Below are 24,756 nucleotides of genomic sequence, written 5' to 3'. Positions count from 1 at the left end.
TACGAGTCAAGTGATGAACCGTAACTTTGTAGTGCTTCATAGTAGCGCAAACTACTAAGTGTACTCAGTATGATTGACAGAAAATTATACATTTGTATTCGACATGTTGGTGCTTTCATACAACAAAATGAAATTGTGCAAAAACCCATACTTCACAGGTAGCTGGGAAAACAAATTTCAGGGCTGCCTGTGAAATACAGGTTTCATAATTATCATCATCTTGATAATCCCTAAGCCACTCCCTAGAACTTTTCCATAGTCAGGGCAACTAGAATAATGCAGCAAGGTAGTCTTAAATTATGCGGTCAGGTTCTCTAGATTTTATTGCAAAATCCGAAGTAAAAAAATGTATGCAGCACATTCTACTCCAGTACAGTTTATCCATTTCATTATGAAACATTTTTTGAAAACTATTTTGCAAATGTAGAAAATATGTCAAATCTCTAATTATGTGATAAACGCTGGAACCACAGAATCTTAAAATCACAGGTCACACTCTTGTGCACTGTTTGACCAACAATTTACTCCAGAAAAGTAAACATTAACATTTGTATTCCAATTAGTGCATATGGAGTTTATACAAAAAAGCCTATAAAGAGGTCTTTGAAAAGTGCATCCGTACAATCCCTGCCTGCCACTAGCTTTCTTTGCGTGAAGGGTGCTTATCTTTCATCATGCAAATTACGGATGCACACTGACTTTTCAGTTTTTAAGATGGTTTCACTTTCATTAATTTAAAGAAAACATCTTTTCGTTTTAGTTCTTTGTAGTTTGCAGATAATTATACGGCCAGAGCATTTGAACGTTGGCGCAGGGAATACCAAGACTGGTAGTTGTAAAACCACCTATACCACTTTAATATGCTACCAGACACTCCCTCCCCTATCTCACTCCTGCAGGTTCCTAATTTTGCCTTTTGAAACTTTTTGCTGTCTTTCTCTTCCTCAGTCTTTCTGATCTGTGCAATTCCCTCTCTTGAGCACAGTAACTAAATGATGTGGAAAAATAAGTGCTGGTTCCCAAAAATAAGTGCCAGGGCTCTCACCGGCTCAAATTAATTACTGAATGGTTCTAAAAAGAATGAAAAAGAAGGAGACTAGAAAAGAGAGGGACACAAGAAACTGCTCTAAAGTACTGGAAAGATGATAAATGATAACCCTATTTGTATGACAGTAACACAGAGGTGATTTGACAAGTAGGGATCCCCATTCATGCCCCAGCAGCAAGGTATCCATTTCTCGAACCATAAATCAATTACTCATTCCACATGCCACTGATCGCAACCCCAGGGTGCTAACACGCAAGCCCCTACCCACCACTAAAGACATACCAGTGGCTTCAGCGGGCCCAACTTTTCCATGGCATTCTTAAACGGTGTGGGTGTATGAGGATGGTTCTCCATCACGTACCTATGGTTTGGTGTGATAAACCTAAGAGCAGACACAGGACATTTCACAGGTCAGGAAGTGGAGAGAAAATAAAAACATGTTGGTCCACAATAAATATCTGCAATAACAGTAGGGAAAATGTAAATCTGGCATTCTTAACTTTATGTGCCGTACACAGGATCTTTCTATTCAGCTAACCTAAACCAGCGGGACTGGAGGACTTACACTGAGTTTTTTTGCAAAAGTGGTGTCTTGTCCCTGTGCAGAGGGGTAGTGACGATCACCTTCTGACTGCAAACTGGTGTGGATGTTAGTGACGGGTTCTCCAGCTCTAGTGCATCTTGTTTGGTCCACAAATTCAAAAACTGTAACGCAAAAAAATAAACACTTCAGGGTTAAATGCTCATGAATAATTTAAAACCAGAATTTAAAAATCAAAGGTGCAGGGGTAATGATACCAGAATGAACGCACGTTGAGCTTAGGGGTGATTCTACAAGAGAAACAATGAGATTGGAGGTCTACACTCTGGAGTGTACCATACTGCAGTTAGATTTTATCTACTACAGCATTGCAAAATACTGGTACTGGATTAGCGTGAAATTAACCAACAGGATTCATCAGCACTAGGAAGGGTAGGTTGGTGTGATTCCACAAAAGAAAACCTGTTGGACAATTTAAAGGGGCAACCATAAAAAAAATTCCACTCTCCCCAATCCTTGGCTGCAATAGATTAGATAACAGAAGGGGGAAAGTAATGTGGCCATGCCATAAGGAGCACCTGGCACCTTCACAGATACAGCTTTGCTTCAGGGATTTTTTAAAATTTTGCTTCGCCTTTAAATTCTTAGCAACATTTAAGGCCCTAGAGTGGAGAGGGAATACTGTAAAATGCAATGGCTTAAAGCAGGTCGGAGTAGGAAGGATAGATAAAAAAAAAAAAAAGGATCTCAGTTAATTCTCTTTGGACCGATAGCCCAGCCAAATGAAGAACCATTTAATATTTTCTCTAGGAAGAATAGTCGACAAAGCCTACTGTTAAAGTAGAATAGCACGGCTTTAGGAGGACGAGGGTCCATAGGTTCAAAAACAAACACTTTTAAACTGGTGGTCATGGCAAAGCAGCACAAATCACTGAAATCAGGTAGAGGAAAACCTTTGAGAGTAGGAGTTAAGTATGATCGTCCATGCCACCTATGGGATGAAGATAATGTTTCCAGCCCTGGATTTTCCATTTAGAAACAATATCAATCTCATACTTGGCTCCACTAATGCAAGACCATTTATAATGAGTCTGTTGAATGAAAAACACAGAGCTGGAAAGTGGCGTTCCTGGAGATGTGGAGTCCTCTAGTAACCTGGCTCGCATGCTTGTGGCACGGTCCCACCAAATGTGGTTTGGGGTATCATGTAACGAAACAGCATGAAGTGCATGATATGGACGTGTAAAAGGATTTGCTGCCAATACCCCGCCACCCCTACCAGAATGGGGACAGTACCTGGGATGGTGAGAACGGCAGCACCTTCACAGGGGTACTCTTGGGTGTCATGCTGTTACTGGCCTCCATTGAAGACAGGATGCTGTTCTCTGTGACTGGTGACAGCGTCACCTTCCTCCTCTTCTGCCGCTTCAGGAGGGAGGGTGGGGTGCCAAAGCTAAGGTCCGGGCGCGGTGAGATAGGGATCAGCTCGCCTTTGCTCGCCTTGCTCAAGTCCGAGATGGTGTGGCCGTCCAAGCGGTATTCAGTCACATTGGGAAGAGATGCTGCTGGTCGCGCTGGAGGTGTTCGCCTAATGGGGCTGCTGCTGTCACTGCTGCTACTACTGCTACAACTTCCACTGCTGTTACCTGCAACTGAGTCTTCTGGCAGGTCGAAGTTACTTAGATCACACCATCCATCAGGATCCTTCCAATGACATTTCAGATGAGAAAATACAAATATAGATGTATAAATTGGGGTTGCCATCACTGCATTCAAAGCAAGATCACATTCTGAAGCAACACAGTTTTCATTATAGGGAGTCACTTAAATTTAATCAGCGCCACACCACAAATTTCCCTTTTATATTTTTCGACAACTGAAAGCACCAAGACAGGCTACCTCATATTTTGAAGAAAATAGTTTTTACCCAACCTACAGTATATAATATCACCCTAAAATACAATGTTATACAAATGTACCAACATAACTAGAAGAGCAACAGGGTTCTGCAAAATAAACCAATAATTGTGTATAGATCTTTAAAAAAAAAACTTGGTGACATGCATTGTTTAAATACAAACCATTCAATACAAAAAATCTGGGAGCATGAGTGCTCATGTTCTCAAATTTAAGACACTAGTCTTGTGGTCCAGGTTTGGCGGAGGGCGGGCGTGATGAGGAGATGAGCCCACGTACTGTGTGGTCACTCTGGTGACCCCTACCTCTATCGAAGTGATCGATCATATCAGCAGAGTACTTAACTGTATTTTTTGTGGGGTGAGGTAAAGAGGGTTGGAGAGGTTCACACAAAATAAAACCGTGCATAGCTAGAGGTCTATTACTCCATAATTTTGTATGTTGTTCTGCTGTAATGAAGCCTTCAGATGTACGCATATCATGGTAAAAGACTAAAAAATAAAAAATAAATTAAAAAAGGACAACTGAACGAATTATAGCACCTTTTAGGGTACCAGCATCTTTCAAAGTACTGTCGCTGTTTTCTTTCTGACTTAGACTGCTAGGGGTGCAAAAGGTGACACAAAGGTCTCGAAGAATTAAAGTGTGAATAGTTACTTTCTATTAGCTACCCTTATTCCATCCGCCTCCCTGTACACCGTCTCTATTCCCCCTTTATCCTTCACTGCATTCTGGGTACAATACTAAAACCAAAAACCTCACTCAAATTTCACTCCTCTTCAGGGTTTGTTCCTTGACTGAAATCAGAGTGGCAAGGGTTTTTCCCCCAGTCACTAATAAGAAAGCAAAACTAAATTTCCATGTTCTAAATCCTTCCTTCAGCGGTCCTACAACAAGAGAAGTGCTGGGTCTCCAGAGTTAAAAATGCCTGAGATATGGATTGCACATTCATCCATACAGGCCCAATATCCCTGTGAGCCAAAAGCCTCACTGTGTATTTATTCAAGTAACTTTGTATAGCACTTTACATTGAACATTACACAACACATTACAAAGACACAAGTGATGCGAAGCAAAGCAAACACAAAGTGAAAGATCAAATGAGCAAGCAAACTAATGCAAGATCTATCACATATATATGTGCAATTCTTGCCGGAGTTTATATACATTTGTATCAGTATTATATACAAGTGTGTGCCCCTGAGAAATGAAAATCCACAATGAAGGGCGCAAATGGAAACTGATTCTGGTCTTTTTTTTCCAAAACTGCTGAGATAAGATTAACTCAAGTTTGTTACAATCACTCTCCGCAAAGAAGCTAATCATCCTTTACAAGCATAGGGGTATCGGCTTGGCAAAAATTGATATTCATTCAAAAGAGGACTTCATGAAAATTTCGGATTAGCAATTTCTTGAAAGTTTAGAAACAGTCTTTAGTGAAATTAAACACTTTTCTGATATGCTAGGAAATAGTCTGTGACAAATTAGAATTTAGCAAAATGATCTTGGAGGCAGGCAAGATAGCTTCCTCCCTTTACTTTATAGGGTTTTTAATTAATCTGAAAACTAGGCTTAAACATTTATTGGGCCTATGTTTGCAAGAAATATTTTGTTGCACATATTCGTCAACATAGGAGGACCGCACAATATATCATTCTTCCATCCGACTACAGTTTCCCTCATGCGGCCAACTGTGTCAAACAATCATTTGATCATTTTATGCAGGGACAGGGATTTAAAATTACAATAGTTGGTCATTAGATTTTACAAGGGTTTATTTTTTTGCCAGCCTCTATGTGGAATATCAGTAAAAAATTATTGGCCTACAGAACCACATTCTACAAAGCATGCACAACAGAGGCCTCTTATGTGGCCTTGTGAAAGAATTTAGATCTTTTTTTATTTTTAGTTTTATATAGCTCACAATTGGCCCAAGGGCAATGGAGCGTTTTAAATGAGCACCAGTTACATTACACAGGGTCAAACCTTAAAAGTATATGGTGCTATGCATAAAGCTGCAAAATAACTATTTTAATTGCATAATCATCTGTAGCTTTTTGAAGTCCTAATCACGGATTAGTCTCTGCCTTTGAGTAGGTTTCTGGAGCTGGCTTCAACACGTTCACTTTATCTACAAGAAGACCACAATCCACAACCATCCTCAACCCACCCTGCGAAGAAACTGGAACAAAATCACCATCGACCAGATCTCCTCATCGCTTCTTCTAAACCCCCCCGCCCACTCCTCAAACCCCGACCAAGCAGCCATTAACCTCACCCAATGGCTATCCAAACAGCGCCGACATCCTAGCACCGTTGAAAAAACGTCAAATCAAACTAGGCAGCAAAAACGCCTCCTGGTTCAACGATGATCTTGAGAAATCGAAGAAACTGTCGCTCCCTCGAGAAGGCCTGGAAAAAAGACCCAAACACCAGCACCAAGGACGCCTTCAAAAACGCCACCCGCATACACCACCAACTAATCCGGTCTGCCAAGAAAGCCGCATTCAAAGACCGACTAGATAACAACGCCCACAACAGCAAAGAATTATTCAACATCGTCAAAGAATTTACCAACCCATCAGCCAACTCCAACGACATCACCCCCTCCCAAGCCCTCTGCGACTCCCTAGCTTCCTTCTTCCACAACAAAATTGCAGACATCCACAACAGCTTCGACAACCGACCCGGAGACGAACCCACCCAACCTTCTGCAGGACCTCCACCCCCCTTGAACATCCTTAACAACTGGAACCCAATCTCCACTGAGGACACCATCCGCCTGATGAACTCCATCCACTCAGGATCCCCAACTGACCCATGCCCTCACCACATCTTCAACAAAGCAGACTCCATCATAGCACCACACCTCCGAGATGTCATCAACTGCTACCTCAACTCCGCCACCTTCCCGGAAAGCTGGAAACACGCAGAACTCAGCGCCCTTCTGAAAAAACCCACAGCTGACCCCACCGAACTCAAAAACTACCGCCCCATCTCGCTTCTTCCATTCCCGGCTAAAGTCATCGAGAAAGCTGTCAACAACCAGCTCGCCACCTTTCTCGAAACCAACAAATCCCTCGACTCCTCACAGTCCGGCTTCCGAGCCAAACACAGCACTGAGACTGCACTTATCGCTGCAACAGACGACATTCGAACTCTACTGGACAATGGAGACACAGTCGCCCTCATCCTCCTCGACCTCTCCGCTGCCTTCGACACAGTCTGTCATAGCACCCTTCTACAGCGCCTCAGAAACGTCGGAATCCAAGGAAAAGCACTGGAATGGATCACCTCGTTCCTCACCGGAAGAACCCAGAGAGTCCGCCTCCCACCATTCAAGTCAGAGGCCTCTGAAGTCATCTGCGGCGTGCCACAAGGATCGTCACTCATCCCCACCCTCTTCAACATATACATGAGCCCCCTTGCGGCCATCGCTCGCCAACACAACCTCAACATCATCTCCTACGCTGACGACACTCAACTGATCCTCTCACTCACCAAAGACCCTAACACCGCCAAAACCAACTTACACGAAGGAATGAAAGAAGTAGCCGAGTGGATGAAGCACAGCCGCCTGAAACTGAACTCAGACAAAACAGAAGTCCTCATCTTAGGCACCGCCCCCTCCGCCTGGGATGACTCTTGGTGGCCGGAGGCCCTTGGAAAAGCTCCTATCCCGACGGACCACGCACGGAACCTGGGCGTCATCTTGGACTCCTCACTCTCGATGACCAGACAAGTCAACGCCGTTTCTTCATCTTGCTTCAACATTCTTCGCATGCTCAAAAAAACATTCCGCTGGATCCCCACCGAAACTAGAAAAACGGTCACCCACGCACTGGTCACGAGCCGCCTGGACTAAGGAAACACCCTATACGCCGGTACCACCACAAAACTCCAGAAAAAACTCCAACCCATCCAGAACGCTTCAGCCAGGCTCATACTAGACATCCCGCGTAAAGAACACATCTCAGGTCACCTGAAAAACCTCCACTGGCTCCCCGTAAATAAGAGGATTACTTTCCGCCTCCTAACCCACGCACACAAAGCACTTTACGAACTTGGACCCGAATGCCTCAACACACGACTGTCCTTCTACACCCCCTCCCGTCAGCTACGATCCTCCAACCAAGCCCTTGCTACTGTACCTCGCATCAACAAAACCACCATGGGAGGTAGATCCTTCTCCTACCTGGCAGCTAAAACTTGGAACTCACTTCCCACTCACCTTCGCCTTACTCAGAACCACCTAGCATTCAGAAAGCAACTTAAAACTTGGATATTCGACAAGTAATTCCCCACCCTACCTCAAGCGCCTTGAGACCCTATGGGTATGTAGCGCGCTATATAAATCCCTTGACTTGACTTACAGTTCTGGCTCAACTTGTAAACCTCCTGAAATTTACTCCTTATGGTTCAAGGTGCCGAGAGCAGAGGACGGCCCGGGGCCAGGGTTCGATTCCCGGCGCGGCAGGTTTCTGGACTAGGGTCAGCGGACTCGATAATTCTCTCGCCTCGGTGCCCACTCTGATCAGCGATCACACTCGGCAACTCTGGGCATTAGCTTGCCTCATCCTCACTAACGGCCCCACCAGACCGCCGGGGATGCCTGGTCTCACCCTGGAGATACCCATTAAGGGACCATCTCTCAGGGAAGCCAGGAAGGGTTTCGCAGGGGTCGAAGCGCCTTGGGACCCTCCGGGTAAGTAGTGCGCTATATAAATGCCTATACATCTACATCAAACCATAACTCACGCGTTGCATGTGCTATCACAGATGACAACATTGTACATGACAACCATTTACATCAATTCTTGAACAATAGTTTGGCCACCCTTTTGCACTGTGTATGACATCATTGCATGTTTTCAGTTAAGAGTTAGTTGGTTTCTTTTTCTTATTTACACACAATCTTCGTTTAGGTTTTTATTTTGTGCATCATCTTCCCTTTTTAGGTCTCGCTGAGCTATCGCGTGATATTTAGTGGGGCTTCAGAAATTGCTCCCAAAGTCTGCAGGCGGATCAGGCACAGTGCACGTGCGCCCGGCGAACGCACCATTTGTCCGCCTGCAGGCTTTTGGAGCATTTTTGCGGGCGCTTTGATGTTCTCAGTGAGCCTCGCGGCCACTGAAAAAATAAAAAAGCTTACAGATCCCAGTGTTCTGCCTATCTCCATATGGCTCGGAGAGTAATCACAATTCCCCTTCCAATTTAAAGGACAGAGTGCTCTCGCAACAAGGAGGTATTTGAAATTTAAATAATTTATGCATGCTGTCAATAAGTTCCATTTGTTTTAAACGATCTTATTTTGTGCCCGTTGCAACACAGCTTCCGTTGCTTTTTCTGTTTCTTTAACTTTGCATTTTATGGATTAAGCTTCCCTATTTAGACATTGTTTTATTGTAAATTCCCTATGCTGCGTTAAGACATTTCTCTAGAATACATTGCTAAATGGCGACTTCATTTCCCTTACAGTTATTTTTGTACAGGATATGCACACGTTTTTGGTGAAGCACTAAAAACTCTTCTGCTTAGGAGCAGAGATTACATTACGGCGAATTGTAGGTTTTCTTTGTCGCCTAATCTTTAAAGTGACCTCTGCGCTAGTGAAATGTATAGTACCATCCTTTCTGGTTGCTAATTTACATTTCAGATGGCCATGTCTCACTTTCACACGCAGTTAATGAACTAATTTGCATGCCGCATCACGGAAATGTTTGTTTTTTAAGTTGCTTTTTGGGCTGACGGGTTTGCAGTGGTTTTAAAACTTGTGACTTGAGTCAAATACGTTTAAAAAGGTTTCAAATGCTCGAAATGTAATTGCCTGGACGGATTGCTTGTATATAAAATGCTGCCTACTGAAATAGTGCCTCGTTCACCTCTGTAGCGCTTAGGGGAGTGTTTGTTGCTAGCGTGGCTTGAGAGTTGCAGCAAGAGTCGATTTCCCTCAGTGGGCGAATTAAACCTCTCCAACCCGTTCACCTCGCACCCCTATAAAATGACTTACCTGCAAGAGAAATCCGGACAGAGAATTTTAAAAGATCTCGCAGGTGCTATATTTTGGGCAACCTGCGTCTTTAGAGAAGCCAGGTGGCAGACAAATGAAATTGGTGTACAAAAGAGGGACAGTGGGGGCTTTTTCCACTCCATAAGGAGTGGGAGGTCCAGCATAAACGGGGCCTCCGGGGTTACAAGATCAAAAAAAAAGGTTGTCTATGCAGTTCTTCTCATGGTGGAGTCACAAGAATAGCAGAGGCTGCTTCCCGCTACGTTCTGTTGAGTTTATAGTGGGAAATCCATTTGTTGGATTGTAATGCCCTCACACACCCTTTCAGGTGTCATGCTTCAACATATGGGCTGCTCCTCGTTGGGTCGGCGGTGCAATACCCAACGGGCTCACCTCAAAGAGGGGCACTTTATCGGAGATGTTTTTCCAACAGCCGTAAGGTGAAGTGCGGGTGTGTGACCAGAACTGTGTAGATGTGTAGTGGAGAGTTTAAAATAGGATTGGGAGTACCTGGCATGAATTTTTTACTCTGGGGGTCTCCTATCCTAGTTAAAAACAGTGAACAAGGCACTCATCCGAGTGTTATGACTATGTGGAGTGTCCTTTGTTTAAAGATTGTTGGTCAACACGTTTCTCGCATCCAGTAGACTATACTAGCGATTCTTCAGGACCGGGAAAAAGAACTATCTACACTAAATATTACTACTATGAGAATTACACATTAGTGAATTGATTTAATTCAAAAAGTACCTGATGCGACCTGGAACTACCCTATTTAGTACATTCCCCACGCATAAGGCTTAGTTCCTATGTGTGCATGAGGTTTTCACCATTATGTTACACCCACGACCTGCCCTATCCGCCGAGTCCGGAAGTAATATTTAGTGTAGATAGTTATTTTTCCCGGTCCTGAACAATTGCTAGTATAGTCTACTGGAAACGAGAACCATGTTGACCAACAATCTTTAAACAAAGGACACTCCACATAAAGACATAACACTCGAATGAGTGCCCTGTTCACTGTTTTTAACTAGGATAGGAGAATCCCAGAATAAAAAAAAAATCATGACAGGTACTCCCCAATCCTATTTTAAACTCACCACTACACATCTACACAGTTCTGGGCCCACACCCGGCACTTCACCTTACGGCTGTTGGAAAAAGATCTCCGATGAAGTGCCTCTCTTTGAGGTGAGCCCGTTGGGTATTGCACAGCCGACTCAACGAGGAGCAGCCCATATGATGAAGCATGACACCTGAAAGGGTGTGTGAAGGCATTACAAACCAACAAATGGATTTCCCACTATAAACTCAACAGAACGTAGCGGGAAGCAGCCTCTGCTATTCTTGTGACTCCACGATAAGAGGAATGGCATAGACAACCTTTTTTTGATCTTGAGACAAATTACATTTGTCAGTGTTTTTTGTTCTGCTCGATGTGTGATGCACTCAGCAAAAGGATTATGATGGGAATTAAATGGATTATGATGGGAATTAAATGTAATATCCTATCTGCAAACCCCCAGAACCAACATGAGTGTCTCAACCACTTTAAGGAGCAGCCAACATTAAGTTTGACCTCGCATCGGAGTTCATGGTTCGGGTGTTGATTAATTCTGGCATGTAAGGCAAAAGACTCCTTCTAGGTGTCATTTGTCCCCTTGCAAGCACTACGGACAAGCCTGCACCCACACCTGGGAAAAGTGTAATAGCAGCTCATGCGCTGGGTGGAACAAAGCCCTTCCTCACTTTCAATGCGCATGGTGCGGAAGAAACAACAAGGCTGGCTGCTGCAGCTGGACTTGGTTGAAATCACCATCAAAGCACACATACCTCAACCCACTTTCCAGGCATAGCATCACCCGTCTCTGCAGATGCTGGCATGTTCCTGCTGCTCACCAGTGTGTTGGGGAGTCTGGTAGGCAGAGAAGGTGCTCCAAACCTGCAGTTATCACACTTCACGAGGGATACAGTTTGGCCCCCACTGCCCAAGTTACTGGCATCCTCCACCTAGTCACATTATTATTATTTTTATTATTATTATTAGGTAATTTTATAAAGCGCGCAGCTGCCCCATCAAAGTGGCGTCCCGGCGCTAGAGGCAAAAAGCAGAGGCAGCGACACTATTAACAAGGGAATAAAAAAGTTGTAATGGCCTTACAGAAGGGGAACAAATCATCCAAATGGTGGATCTGGGTTTGAAGGGAGTTCCACAGCCTCGCAGCCAGAAAGCAGAAGGACCTCCCCCCGTCTCTAGCACGTTTCACACGGGGGACCAAAGCCAACAGCTGCTCCGCCGAACGAAGCTGGCGGTTGGGAATGTAAGGGGTCAACAATTTCGATAGAATCTCAGGGGCGGAAAATTTGAAAATTTTAAACGCTAGGCAAAGTGCTTTAAATTCGATCCTTTTCTGCACTGGCAGCCAGTGGAGTCGCCTGATGGCGCCCGAAGTAGAGCAGAATCTAGGGAGCCTAAGCAGGACCCGTGCCGCAGCATTCTGGACTCTCTGCAAGCGATATTCGCATAGTCTATGCGTGACAAGAAAGTGGCATGAACTATCAACTGGCGCGTAGCAGAATAAAAAAAAAAAAACACAGGATGGGCCTAAGGCCACGTAGGAGACCAAAACAGGTGCCAGCCACCTTTTTTGTATGATCCTGAAACCCCAAGGTGGAGTCAAGCCAAATCCCCCAGATTCTTTACCACTGGCTTCGGGGTTGGAGCATAACCCATAGATGACAGCCACCACTGCGTGCTCCAAAGGTCCTGGTTTCTACCCACCAACAACACTTCAGATTTACTGGCATTAAGTTGTAAGCAGTTATTGGTCATCCACTCAGAAATCGCCTCAAGCCCAGTCCGGAACTGCACAGGGCCACAGACCCCGCCATCCAAAAGGGCTACCACCAGTTGGGTGTCGTCGGCATATGACACCAAGGTCAGGCCAACTTCACGCGCTATTCTCGCCAAAGGCTGGACATAGATGTTGAACAAGCAGAGGCTCAAGGCCGAGCCCTGAGGAACCCCCTGCTTGCTCAGATGGACCTGAGAAAGAAAGGGGGGCGATGTGACCTGAAACGCCCTGTCTGCAAGAAAGGAACGAAACCAGTCCAAGGCCAGGCCCACTACCCCTGCCACCTCCAGGCGGCGCAGAAGGATCTGATGGGAGACGGTATCAAACGTGGCGCTGAGGTCAAGCAGGATCAGCGCCGCGGTTTGACCCTCATCCAGAATGGACCGCAGATGTTCACACACCGCCAGGAGTGCGGTCTCAGTACTATGTCCAGGCGGAAGCCCGTCTGGGAGGAATCCAAAATGCTATTGAGAAAGCACGCAAGAGTGTTGTTAATGTGGGCCTCTGCCACTTTGGCGGCCCAGGGCAGGAGAGATATCGGCCTGAAGTGTTCAGGTTTAGTGGGGTCAAGGGAGGGTTTTTTCAGCAGGGGGGCCACCCTGGCTAGTTTGCAAGCCTGTGGTACCACCGCCGAAGTAAAGGAGGAGTTGATCACTTGGCAAAGTGGCACATCGTATTATGTGTGTGTATATATATATATATATATATATATATATATATATATATATATATATATATATATATATATATATATAATATATAAATTCGACAGGTTGCCCTCTAAGAAAGGAATCCACAGGCAAAATTCATAGCTCCTTTTATTTGGACTTCAACTGCTTGTGAATAGCGGCGCACCAACAGCTTCAAAGTTCCTGCACAAACACCAGACGCGTTTCTGGGACTCCAATCCCCTTTCTCAATGGTTGTGTGGTATGAGCCAACTGTTCGTTCTGTTCCATTGCACTTCAATTACATATAGTCCTGCCCTGTGGGCGTGGCCCCTGGCCTCTTGGGACAAGTAGTGCCTGGAAAATTCGACCTCCCCTTATAGTCATTTCTCCCTTTTTTTATGCCACCTCTTGTGTCTCGATCCTACCGAGACACAAGATGGCGGCCGCTCCAGACTGTTTCGAATGTTTACAGACACCTGTGAGCCAATCAGCTTTCCGTGCGCAAGTCGCGTAGCACGCCCGTTGCGCTCACCGGGGCGCGCCTATAGATCTATATATTTTTTTGAACCTAAATACTCAAAATCCACTGGAGCACATATCTTGAGACATAGCAAAGGCACATCGGGCTACCAGTCCCTACAATTTTGCCAAGTTTGGTGTAAATCCATTCAGCCGTTCGGGCTAAAAGTGAGGTCGACCGCCCTATGGAAATTAACATTGGGAAAACGCGTTTTGGGACCCCCTTTTATCTCGGCCCCCGCTTGACGCATCCCCCCCAAACTTTCAGGGAAGGACCGGAGCTCGACGAGGCCATTTTGAGGAAATTTTCAGGCAGATTCGTCAACAGGCGCAAAAGTTATTCCAAATAGAATTTTGAGATTTAACATTGAAAAAAATCCTAACTATAACTACCTACTGGCGACCGCCAGTAGGTAATGTAATTATATATATAAACACACATTCACACATACATACATATATATATATATATATATATATATATATATATATATATATATATATATACACACACACACACATATATATATACATATATATACACACACATATACACATATATATATACACACACAAGGAAAAAACTGGGAATGGATACCACTAACCTGTTTATATTAATAAGACAGAACTACAATATTAGTGCATTTGCAGGCTGTTGTCTCTCCTCCTCTGCGATCCTTCCAGTTGGCCCCTCCCTATTCCCTCCCCCATTTTATTTTTTCCTGTCTCTACATTGTTTGCCCGTCCCCAACCCCCCTGCCCTACTGCCTTGCTGCGGTTTTGGACTGCTGATTCTGCTGTGAAACCACTCTGTTTTGCCCTGACTGTGTTGATGAGGCATGAGTCGTTTCTAACCCCGAATCAACATTAATTGCTGGGGTTATATGCAAGGGTATGGTCTGTGCTAAATGGGTCTGCAGGCCGGCTCACTGTGATTAAAAAAATATATTCTTTAAAAGAGAAATCAATGCCACTTATTTATGCATTGGTACAAAAATGTGCTCAATGTTTATATTAAAAACATCTCGAACTGGTTACTTCAGTAATTTCCTGAAGAAGCTCAATCACACAGGTATTAACATACCATTCATGCAACACGAGCAGCACAGGACACTTCCCTCAGAACTCCTCTTTATGAAAATAGTAAAGTTCCAATATGAGCTTTGCACTTAGTAAGGCTATTGTTGAAGACATGGAGCTTACCCTCAGTGCTTGGAATGATACTCCACGTAGAGGCACATCTAATAATCCTCTGCACATACATCTAGACTATCATTAATTTTTATGGGATGTAGGGAGATTCAGAATAGGCACAACTTCTCTAGGCCATCTGTCCGTACGCTGCCTCATATTACGCATGCAAGAATATGATCTAGGAAATGTTTAGGTCTCGCTTGAGAAAGCGCAAGCTGTCTCTTCAAGACATTTAGTAAGTGTGGCTTTTAAAAGTGCCAATAGAGGCTTTTACTGGCCTGAAGCTTGAGCGCACGCCGCCATCTGTCTTTGATCACAATCACGGGCGGCGCGCGGCCACCTCACTTTTGCTTGGCCCTATAAAGCTAGGCCTGTCCTATCTCGATATGTGTGTTTATGTGCAGAGTTCTCCTCCACGGCTGGGGAGTCTTCACAGATGTAAAATTACTCTTTGCAAAATTAAGCTCTAAGTTTGTGAATACCCCCCCCCAAAAAATGTAAACTTACGCAAAACTTTAAGTTTACCTGGGTGAATAAATCCCATAAACTTCACTCAAAATATGAGGAGCGTATATTTTTGTTTCACTACAGAGATGTGGGAATCATTTCAAATAAAGTGTGGACAGGAGATGATGAAAACAACACGAAACTGCGTCATGGGGAACTCACCAGAGACCGTCATGATTTTAATAACTTTTCAACTCCATGCTTTTCCGTGACCGCAGGGGCGAGTTAAAAGAAACGTATGATTGATTAGTTCCAGAAGTTTCTGTCTTTGCACTTTAGCTGATAGGCTGCTCATTCAGGATGTAACAATAGCTGGCAGTGTTACAGGATCCCTGCTCGTACCGAAGGCAGAGAGCAGTGCATGCCTAAAAGGCCCCACCCTCACAGCCAATGACAAGCTGTGTTGACAATCAAAAGTAATTGATTGGCTATTAGAAAGCCTGAGTCTCAAGCATGGCTGCCTCCCCAGGACTCAGTCTTCTTTTGTATTAGTTTTTGTTGTACTTTGAAAAAGAGTGGAAGCTTGTGAGGTGCAGATCCATAGGAGACAGCGCTGCTGACAGCGCCAGCCTATGGCATACATCGTTCGGGCAAGTGGCACTGTGACTGTCGCAAAAAGTGCAAAACTCACAAGTGTGTTCCATATGGTTTCCAGATGAGTGGTTTCGGCACCTTGTGGGTATCTAGTGGACACGGGTACACCTGTGCTTGAGAAGGACCTCACATTCAGAGGAAGGTGATAACTTAAACATTCAGGAGAGGCGAATACGTTCAAAGTCGGAAGCTGAAACATCTCAGATTATATTAAAAAAAATAATAGGTTGTTTCATCTCTTAAAGCAAGAGTTAGATAATGCAGAGCTTGTGTCTGAGATCAGGTGCTTGTGGGGGGCACAGCGAATGTTTATATCAGGTTCATGTCTTGAGAGCTGATAAGTTCTATATTTCCAGGAATACTTTCATACATTAAATGGTAACTCGTGGAAATGTTTCAAGCTGAATTCAGGAAGGTACAAGTAGCCAGTGTTGTATTTTTTACGAGGGGAGGGATGGCTCTGCCCATTGTTTGTGCTGGGGCAGTCCCGTGCTTTTTAAAGCGTGGATTAGTTTCTTTATCGTCATCATATAATTATAAGCCTAGATAAGGATGAAATTTTCTGAAATATGTGATAGATTTGGAACCCTCAGAACATAGTCATACAGGAGACCTCCTATGTACAAGGTTCCCTCTGGTTGGAAGTTCAGCATTTAAACATGTGTTGTACTTAGGGGGCTTGTATTTGAGGTTCAGTGCCGACTGTTCCGTAGAGATTTTGAAAACAAGGGCTGCCCACATTTTACAGCTTTAAACTGCATACTGGAACTGTTCTTCGTAGTAGGAAACAGTGGTTCCGTGTCTAACAATATAGGACGGACAGGGAATCCACCAATACATGCTGCCACCACATAGTTACCAAAAGAGAGTACAGGAATGTCTAATTAATTAGGGAATTGAAGCTATATTTTAACTTCTACATTGCAAATTTGGGGATTTTTGTCACTTTTTTTCCCCATTTCTTCCTTTTTCTTATGCCCTTGTGTGTTTTTATTTTTCTTGCTCCGAGTCAAACTCTGATCAGGGAACGTAAGCGCCAGTCCACAAAAATGATTTCCGCGGAACCTCACCTCTAACTACAGGTTCAAACTAAGCGCCTCATTGCCGTGAGCAGGGCTACGGGTTCCATTCCCCCTAGCAGTCTCCGCTCTAGAGAGAGCCAGGCCGGGGTGTAGTCACTCTTCGGAGTTAGCCAGTACAAGGAATACGCTACTTACCAGTATGCATCTGTTCTTGGCATGTAGGGCTGCTGACATTCATATCTGTGCATAGATCGCCGCCTAGTGTTGGGTCCGGATGATGTTGTTCTGGAAGAGTCTTCGAAGTATCACGAGATAGGTGGCTCCTCCCCTGGACTACAGTGCGCATGGGCATCCTCTCCATCCTCAGATTGTTTTTCGCCATTGTGGCAGAGATGGTGTAATACAATAAGTGATGACCATGCCTGAGAATGATTCTGAGTGCTATAGCTGCGACAGGCACCGGGGAGGAGGGTGGGCGATATGAATGTCAGCAACCCTACATGCGAAGAACAGATGCATACTGGTAAGTAGCATATTCCGTTCGAGGCATGTAGGCTGCTGAATTCATATCTGTGCATAGACTAAATAGCAGTTACCTCCTTATCGGCGGTTGCCCGTGCCAGCTGCAGCAGTCTGAAAGAGTTCTGAGAACAGCCTGTCCTACAGCAGCTTGCTGTTTGGAGTGTACATCTACGCAGTAGTGTTTGGTAAATGTATGTATGGTGGTCCATGTGGCTGCTCTACATATATCCTCTAGAGGAATGTTACCCAGGAAAGCCATGGATGCCCCTAGCTTGCGTGTGGAATGGGCTCTTGGGGGAACTGTTAAAGTGCGTTTAGCTTTTTCCACCTGGCTATACCCGATTTGGAAATAGGGTTGCCTTTATGTTGTGGAGAGAAGGCAACGAACAGTTGTTTAGTTTTGCGAAAGTCTTTTGTCCTGTCTCTGTAATACAGGAGAGCTCTTTTGACATCTAAGGTGTGCAGTGCTCCGTCTGCCACGGAGTCAGGGTTTGGAAAGAAAACTGGCAGTTCAATGTTTTGATTAATGTGGAACTGCGAGATCACCTTTGGAATGAAATTGGGGTTGGTGCGCAGCACCACCCTATTAGCATGAATTTGCAGGTAGGGTTCTTGAATTGTGAGGGCTTGAAGCTCGCTGACTCTTCGCAGCGATGTGATGGCTATTAGAAAGGCCACTTTCCAAGTAAGGAACTGTATCTCACAAGAATGGAGAGGCTCAAAGGGGGGTCCCCATGAGCCTGGTGAGAACGATATTTAGATTCCAGACAGGCGAAGGAGGGTGTCTGGGAGGAATCACTCTTTTAAGGCCTTCCAAAAAGGCCTTGATGGCAGGCACCCTGAAGAGTGAAAGATGCTGTCTGTTCTGAAGGTAAGCGGCTATAGCAGCCAAATGTATCCTGATGGAACTATACGCTAGGTTGCATTGATACGTATGCAGTAGGTAACATATGATGTTTTGCGTGGATGCATCTAGCGGATTAATGTCATTGTTGGAACAGTAAATGACAAACCGTTTCCATTTGGCTGCATAGCACGCCCTGGTCGTAGGCAGCCTTGCCTCTCTGATGATGTTCATACACTCAGGGGGCAAGTTGAGGTAGCCAAACTAGGACCTCAGGAGCCAGATCGCTAGGCTCAATTGTTGAGGATCTGGGTGCTGAATGTCTCCATGGCTCTGCGTGAGGAGGCTGGGAGTGAGGCATAGCCGTTGGTGAGGCACCACTGAATGTTCCAGGAACGTGGTGTACCAAGCCTGCCGTGCCCACGTTGGAGCAACCAGGATGAGCGTCATGGAGTGCTGTCGCAGTTTGCGCGCCACCAGCGGAATGAGTGGGGCTGGGGGAAAAGCGTACGCAAATCTGCCTGACCAGTTCATCCATATCGCATTGCCCTGAGACTGCGGGTGTGGGAACCTGGCGGCGAAGCTTTGGCATTTTGCGTTCTCGTTTGTGGCAAAGAGGTCTATCTCTGGATGACCCCACTGCTGGAAGTATGGCTGGAGTACCGAGGAGTGGATTTCCCACTCGTGCATCTGATGACTGTGCCTGCTGAGCAGGTCCGCCATCTGGTTGTCCACTCCCGGGAGATGCTCCGCCATGAGGAAATGTTCCTCTGAATGGCCCACTTACACATGCTCTGGGCTAGGTGAGATAGCTGCGGGGAGTGTGTGCCTCCCTGTTTCTGGATGCAATACATGGCAGTCATGTTGTCCGTCCAGATCAACACGACCTTGTTGCATAGGTGCAACTTGAACGCCTTTAGTGCCAGGAAGATTGCCATCAGCTCTAACAGGTTGATGTGCATCTTCTGTTGTTTCGGCCATAGTCCCTGCACTGTGTAGTGGAGGACATGCGCTCCCCAACCCTGGAGAGATGCGTCCGTCGTTAGCACTATTTGTGGGACAGGCTCTTGGAACGGTCGTCAACTGCAAAGGTTTTGTGGATTCCACCAATGCAGAGAGTTGTAAGCACGACCGGTCACCAACACTAGGTCCTTTATATGCCCATGAGCCTGGTTCCACTGTCGTGCTAAGCATTCTTGAAGGGGACGCATGTGCAGTCTCGCGTGCGGGACTATGAATATGCATGATGCCATCATACCGATCAGTTGCATGAACACCTGCGCTGGGAGTGATTGTTGAGGACTGAACCTCCGAATGAGCAGCTGCATGCTGTCGACCCTGGCAGAGTTCGGCTGCGCTGTTGCTGTCAGAGTGTTCAAGGTTGCCCCTAGGTATTGTCGCACATGGGCTGGCTGCAGGTGTGACTTTGTGTAGTTGAGTGAGAACCCCAGACTGTGAAGGAGGTGAATTGTGCGCGACATGTGGCTGGCACACTGCTGGGCCGACTTGGCCTGAACGAGCCAGTCGTCCAGGTAGGGACAGACGTGAACATGTCTGCGAAGGTGCGCAGCCACGGTCGCTAAGCACTTGGTGAACACTCTGGGGGCAGTGGTGACTCCAAAAGGCAGAACCTTGAATTCGTAATGCTGATTGTTGATGGTGAACCTGAGATATTTCTTGTGACTTAGGTGAATGGGAATGTGGAAATATGTATCCTTGAGGTCCAGGGTCGCTAGGAAGTCGCCCTGACTGAGCAACGGCAGGACCTGCTGTAAGGTTAACATATGAAAGTGTTCTGAAAGGATGTATTGGTTGAGGGGTCTGAGGTCTAGAATGGGCCGCAGAGATCCGTCCTTTTTTGAGATTAAGAAGTAGAGAGAGTACACCCATGTACCTCGCTCTTCTGCAGGCACGAGTTCTATTGCCCCTTTTTGCAGCATGGAGAGTACTTCTTGCTGCAATAAGTGCATGTGCTCTGCGGACTTAGGACGGTGCCTTGGGGGTATGTTGGGGGGGTGGAGGTTAGTTCTAGACAATAGCCATAACGGATAAGTTGCCTCACCCGCCTGTCCGTGGTAATGCTTTCCCAGACTGGCAGGAACTGCTGGAGTCTTCCCCCGACAGGTGTTAGATGGTCGGGGGGCAGTGACAGGGCGTCACTGTTTGTTGGGGGCGGAGGATCTGGCGTTGTTATTGCCACGTCCTCTGCCTTTGGCGCTGTTCCCACGGTATCCACCCCTGGTCTTCTTTGTGTAGGTGGATTGCGTGCTGCCTTTGGTGTACTGTGCCTGCTGTAAAGCCTGTCCTCTAGAGGCTCCCCTATTACCGGAGCGACGAAAGGAACTGCCCCGAAACTGCTGAGATTGCAGAGCCCCCATGGATTTGGCTGTCAGTGTCTTTCTTTATTTTCTCGAGTGTTGTGTCTACCTCGGGACCAAAAAGGAAGTCCGGGTTAACCGGCTGATTGAGCAGAGTAGTTTGAATCTCGGGCTTGAAGCCTGAGATGCGGAGCCATGCATGACGTCTCAGCATCACACTAGTGTTTATGGCCCTAGCTGCTGTGTCCAGTGCGCATTTGATGGACGCATTAGAAATCAATTTTCCTTCTTGTGTTATCTGCTCCTTCCTTGTACATATCCGGCAGGTGTTGCAACAACTGTTCTAGTGTGTCGTAGTGTGCCCCGTCGTATCTAGCTAACAGGGCCTGTGTATTAGAAATCCTCCAAATATTTGCAGCCTGAGCTGCCACTCGTTTCCCTGACGCCTCTAGACTCTTCGATTCCTTGTCCGGAGGCGGAGCGTCACCACTGGTTTGTGAATTTGCCCTCTTGCGGGCATTGGCCACTACAAAAGAGTCCAAAGGGAGCTGGCCTTTGATGTAGGTGGGGTCCACTGGAGCAGGCCTGTACTTTCTCAATAAGTGCGTTAATAACCCTAGCTTTTGTGGGTTCCTTGAAAATGTCCGCAGCATGCTTGAGGACCCCTTTAAGCATAGGCTAAGTCTTAGTGGAACGTTCAGAGGTGGAGAAAGTGTCAAACAAGAAATCTTCGTCCACTGGCTCCGCATGCATCTCCACGTCATGGTTGAGTGCTGCCCTTTCTATCAAAGCGTTAAACGCCGCTGTGTCCTCTGTTGGCGATGTTTTGACATAGGACTGAGCGTCCGGTGCAGCATGTGGATCATCAGGGTCCACAGATTGATCTATAGCCTCAGACCACTGTTGTGGTTCATCCTGATCAGTGTCAGCATTATAAGCGTAGGCCGCTTGACCATAGTCGTCACCCATGTCCTCCTCACTCCGTGCTGGAGAATATGCCATTTGCTGCGAATAGTCCTGAACGTGCTCGAAGAGAACTGGTGAGGTGGCCGAGTCCTTTTTCTGTTTGAGAGGAATTTTGTAACCCTCCAAGGGACGTTCAGGCGCGATCTTCCGCTTGTGGATAGTGAGCCTGCCTGATTCCGCGTCAATAAAAAGTTTCGACTGGTTGTCGTAAGAGGGTTCGTGGAAAACCACCCCTTCTGTGGCGGGCTTCGAAGGAGTCGACGACGTCCTGGAAGGTTCGGCGCCTTTATGGAGTTCGAGCCGTTGGCGGAAGACCGAATTTAATCGGGGTCTGTCCGACTGTCTTGGAGCTTGATGTGGCAGTCGATTCAGGCTGCTTTAGCACTGGAGGAGGACGCTTGCTCGATGGCGTCGACCCGAGCTCCCGGAATGGAGCATCCCCAGCCTTGGCCGTCGACGAGACTTGCTGCTTTGGGTCGGCTTTGGCCTCGAGGTGCTTGCTGAGCAGCGGCTTGAGTCTTGAGATTTTCGGCTCAACGGCCTTCTTCTCCTGGAGGCCTTTGGCCTTGTCGCCATGTTTGTGCGACAAGGTGACGTGTTTGCTGGTCGAGCTCTGCTTCGACGCTCCAGTCTTCGAGGCGACAGGCACTTTCGGCGTCGAAGGGTCGTCGATAGCCTTTGAGGTCGACGTCGAACCGACCACCATTTTAAGTAGTTTCGGTTTCTGCTCCGATGGTTTCGGTTTAGATTTTGAGGAATCGACCGATGGCTCCTTAGATGTGTTCTTAGCCTGGCTTGGAAGCGGGGCTACAGAACGGGTAGAAAGATCTTGGCTAAGGCCTTTCAGCGATGCCTCGACCTGAGCCGAAGGGAGCGTAATGTCAGTTATAGGCCCCGCTACTGCGGTTGGGCCTGGTTCATCACTGGAGTCGTCATCGACTGCTCCGATGGCCCCTTCGTCGTCCCCTACCTCGACGATGTCTTCTTCGTGGACTTATTCTTCAGCTTGCTCGTCCATCTCGAAGTTGGAGTCATGCTCCGACGCCGGTTCCGACCGTTCTTCGGGAACCTCTTCATCTTCATATTAGACGTCTTCCTCGTCACCGGCCTCGAAGATGTTGACTGGCTCGGGTGCTGACTGTTGCGCCGACTGCCTCGCTGCGCGCCGAAGTTTAAGCGTCTTCTTGGAGCAGAACTTCGAGCAGGCCATACAGCTGGCCTAGTCGTGTTCGGGGGACAAACATTTATTGCACACTGGGTGCACATCGATATGGGGGTATTTGGAATTACAGACGGGGCATCGTTTATACGGGCTCCGTTCCATCGTCATCGTAGTCTGGGCCTTTGGTGTCGAAGTCGAGAATCAGCTATCGACGTCCGGTTCAAAGAACTGGAAAGAAACAGGCACCGAACGAGACAATACCGACGCTTCGAAGGCCTTTTGGCCTTAGGAAAGAGTCAATACAAAGCTTCCGAACTAGAGTCAAGAAAGTACATCCGAACCCAATGGCGGAAAAAAACAATCTGAGGACGGAGAGGATGCCCATGCGCACTGTAGTCCAGGGGAGGAGCCACCTATCTCGTGATACTTCGAAGACTCTTCCAGGACAAGAATGTGCAATCATCCGGACCCAACACTAGGCGGCGATCTATGCACAGATATGAATTCAGCAGCCCACATGCCTCGAACACCTTTTTTTGCTATGCAGGCTGTTTAAAAAGTTTTGAAATTTGTTATGTTAAGACCTCCTAGTGTCTTGGGGAGTCTGAGCTTTTGAAGGCTGATTCTGGGTTTCTTCCCTCTCCATAGGAATGTGTTCAGTAGTTTGTCTAACTTTTTGTGAAAGTCTGATGTGTTAGTTAGTGGTAGCATGTTGAGCATGTAGTTAACCATTGGGGTGACCATCATTTTGATAGTCTCTACCCTCCCCCACCATGTAGTGAATTGGGGTGACCATCCCTCAAGCTTCTCCTTGATTTTGTTTAAGATAGCTTGTTAGTTCTGGTCTAGTGTGGTGCGCAGGTCTCTTACGAAAAGGAGGCATAGGTATTTGATGGCTTTCCTCTGCCAGGTCAGACCAGAGGACCCCAGCGTTGTCCTGTTGGTGTGGATGTTTAATGGTTTACACTCAGATTTCTCTCTGTTAAGTTTGTATCCAGACACCTGTGCATATTGATCTATAGTGTCCATTAGAGCGTTGATGGATCTCTCCGGGTCTTCTGTTACAATGAGGATGTCGTCAGCGTATGCTGCTAGCTTGAAAGTTTCTCCCTCTATAGGTATACCCTTAATGTCTGGGTTTGATCCTATCATGTTGAGTAAGGGTTCTATTGCCAGTTGGAAGAGGGCCGGCGATAAAGGCAACCCTGTCTCGTTCCACGTTTTAGGTCTAGCAGATCTGACGTGCCTCCGTTTACTACCACCCGGGCTTCGGGTTCGTTATATAGGGCCTTTTACCATCTTCCTGTAGTTGTGGCCTAAGCCGAATTTTTGCATGCATTGGTCTAGGTACGGCCACGACACTCTGTCAAACGCTTTTTCTGCATCAAGGGCGATCATGACCGCCGCGTTGTTGCTTTTGGCCGCGTGGTTGATTACGTGGCAATCAAACAAAACCCAATCCTAAGGAACACAAGACTGGCCCTACTAAGAATAGATAAGCTACCAGACACCAGCATCAGACACACCCAACTAGAGTCCCTTTGGCACAAACCTAGAATAAAGTACAGGAACAACACACTAGATATGCACACATGGTACCGACACGGCATAACAGTAGGCCAGCTACAGCACAAAGGAACTTCGACACACTCAAAGAGCAATACAAGTTTGATAGCGCAGAGCTCCATAACTTCCTTAAAATAAGGGTGGCAATCGCCAAAGCAGACATAAACAAGCTCACTCCCTCAATACTACAATACGCCACCAGCCTAAACATAATAGGACACCAAGTGGCGCACATGTGCAGAGCCCTGTGCCCCAAGACCTCTAAACTAAATAACAAAATTATAACCCATTGGGGAACAGTGGCGGGGAGGGAGCTTAGTGAGAAGGAAAGGGCCGACCTCTGGTCTTCCACATCAAGAAGGAAGGTGACAACACTAGATCAGACAAAATTCTGGCTGATACACAAGGCCTACTGGACCCCAGCCCGCCTAGCCTCCATGGGTATCAGAGAAAACGACTCCTGCTGGAACTGCAATAAGCAGAAAGGGGATCTAGCACAC

General features: G+C 46.4%; 1 protein-coding gene across 2 annotated transcripts in view; it reads right to left on the bottom strand.

Annotated features, from left to right (window-relative positions):
- Positions 1–24,756, bottom strand: part of MYBL2 (MYB proto-oncogene like 2) — a 244,799-nt gene that overhangs the window by 61,299 nt on the left and 158,744 nt on the right. For both annotated transcript variants that reach the window (XM_086932256.1, XM_086932255.1), the window contains 3 exons: positions 2,886–3,293; positions 1,614–1,753; positions 1,331–1,430 (listed from right to left, as the gene is read on the bottom strand). In XM_086932256.1, coding sequence (XP_086788382.1) covers positions 1,331–1,430; positions 1,614–1,753; positions 2,886–3,293 — 648 coding nt within the window. The remainder of the gene's footprint in view (positions 1–1,330; positions 1,431–1,613; positions 1,754–2,885; positions 3,294–24,756) is intronic.

Source organism: Lissotriton vulgaris, chromosome 7 (genome assembly GCF_964263255.1).
Source record: "Lissotriton vulgaris chromosome 7, aLisVul1.2, whole genome shotgun sequence".
Taxonomy (NCBI): Eukaryota; Metazoa; Chordata; class Amphibia; order Caudata; family Salamandridae; genus Lissotriton; species Lissotriton vulgaris.
The sequence above is the reverse complement of the archived record's forward strand: the minus strand, read 5'-3'. Positions and strand labels throughout refer to the sequence as shown.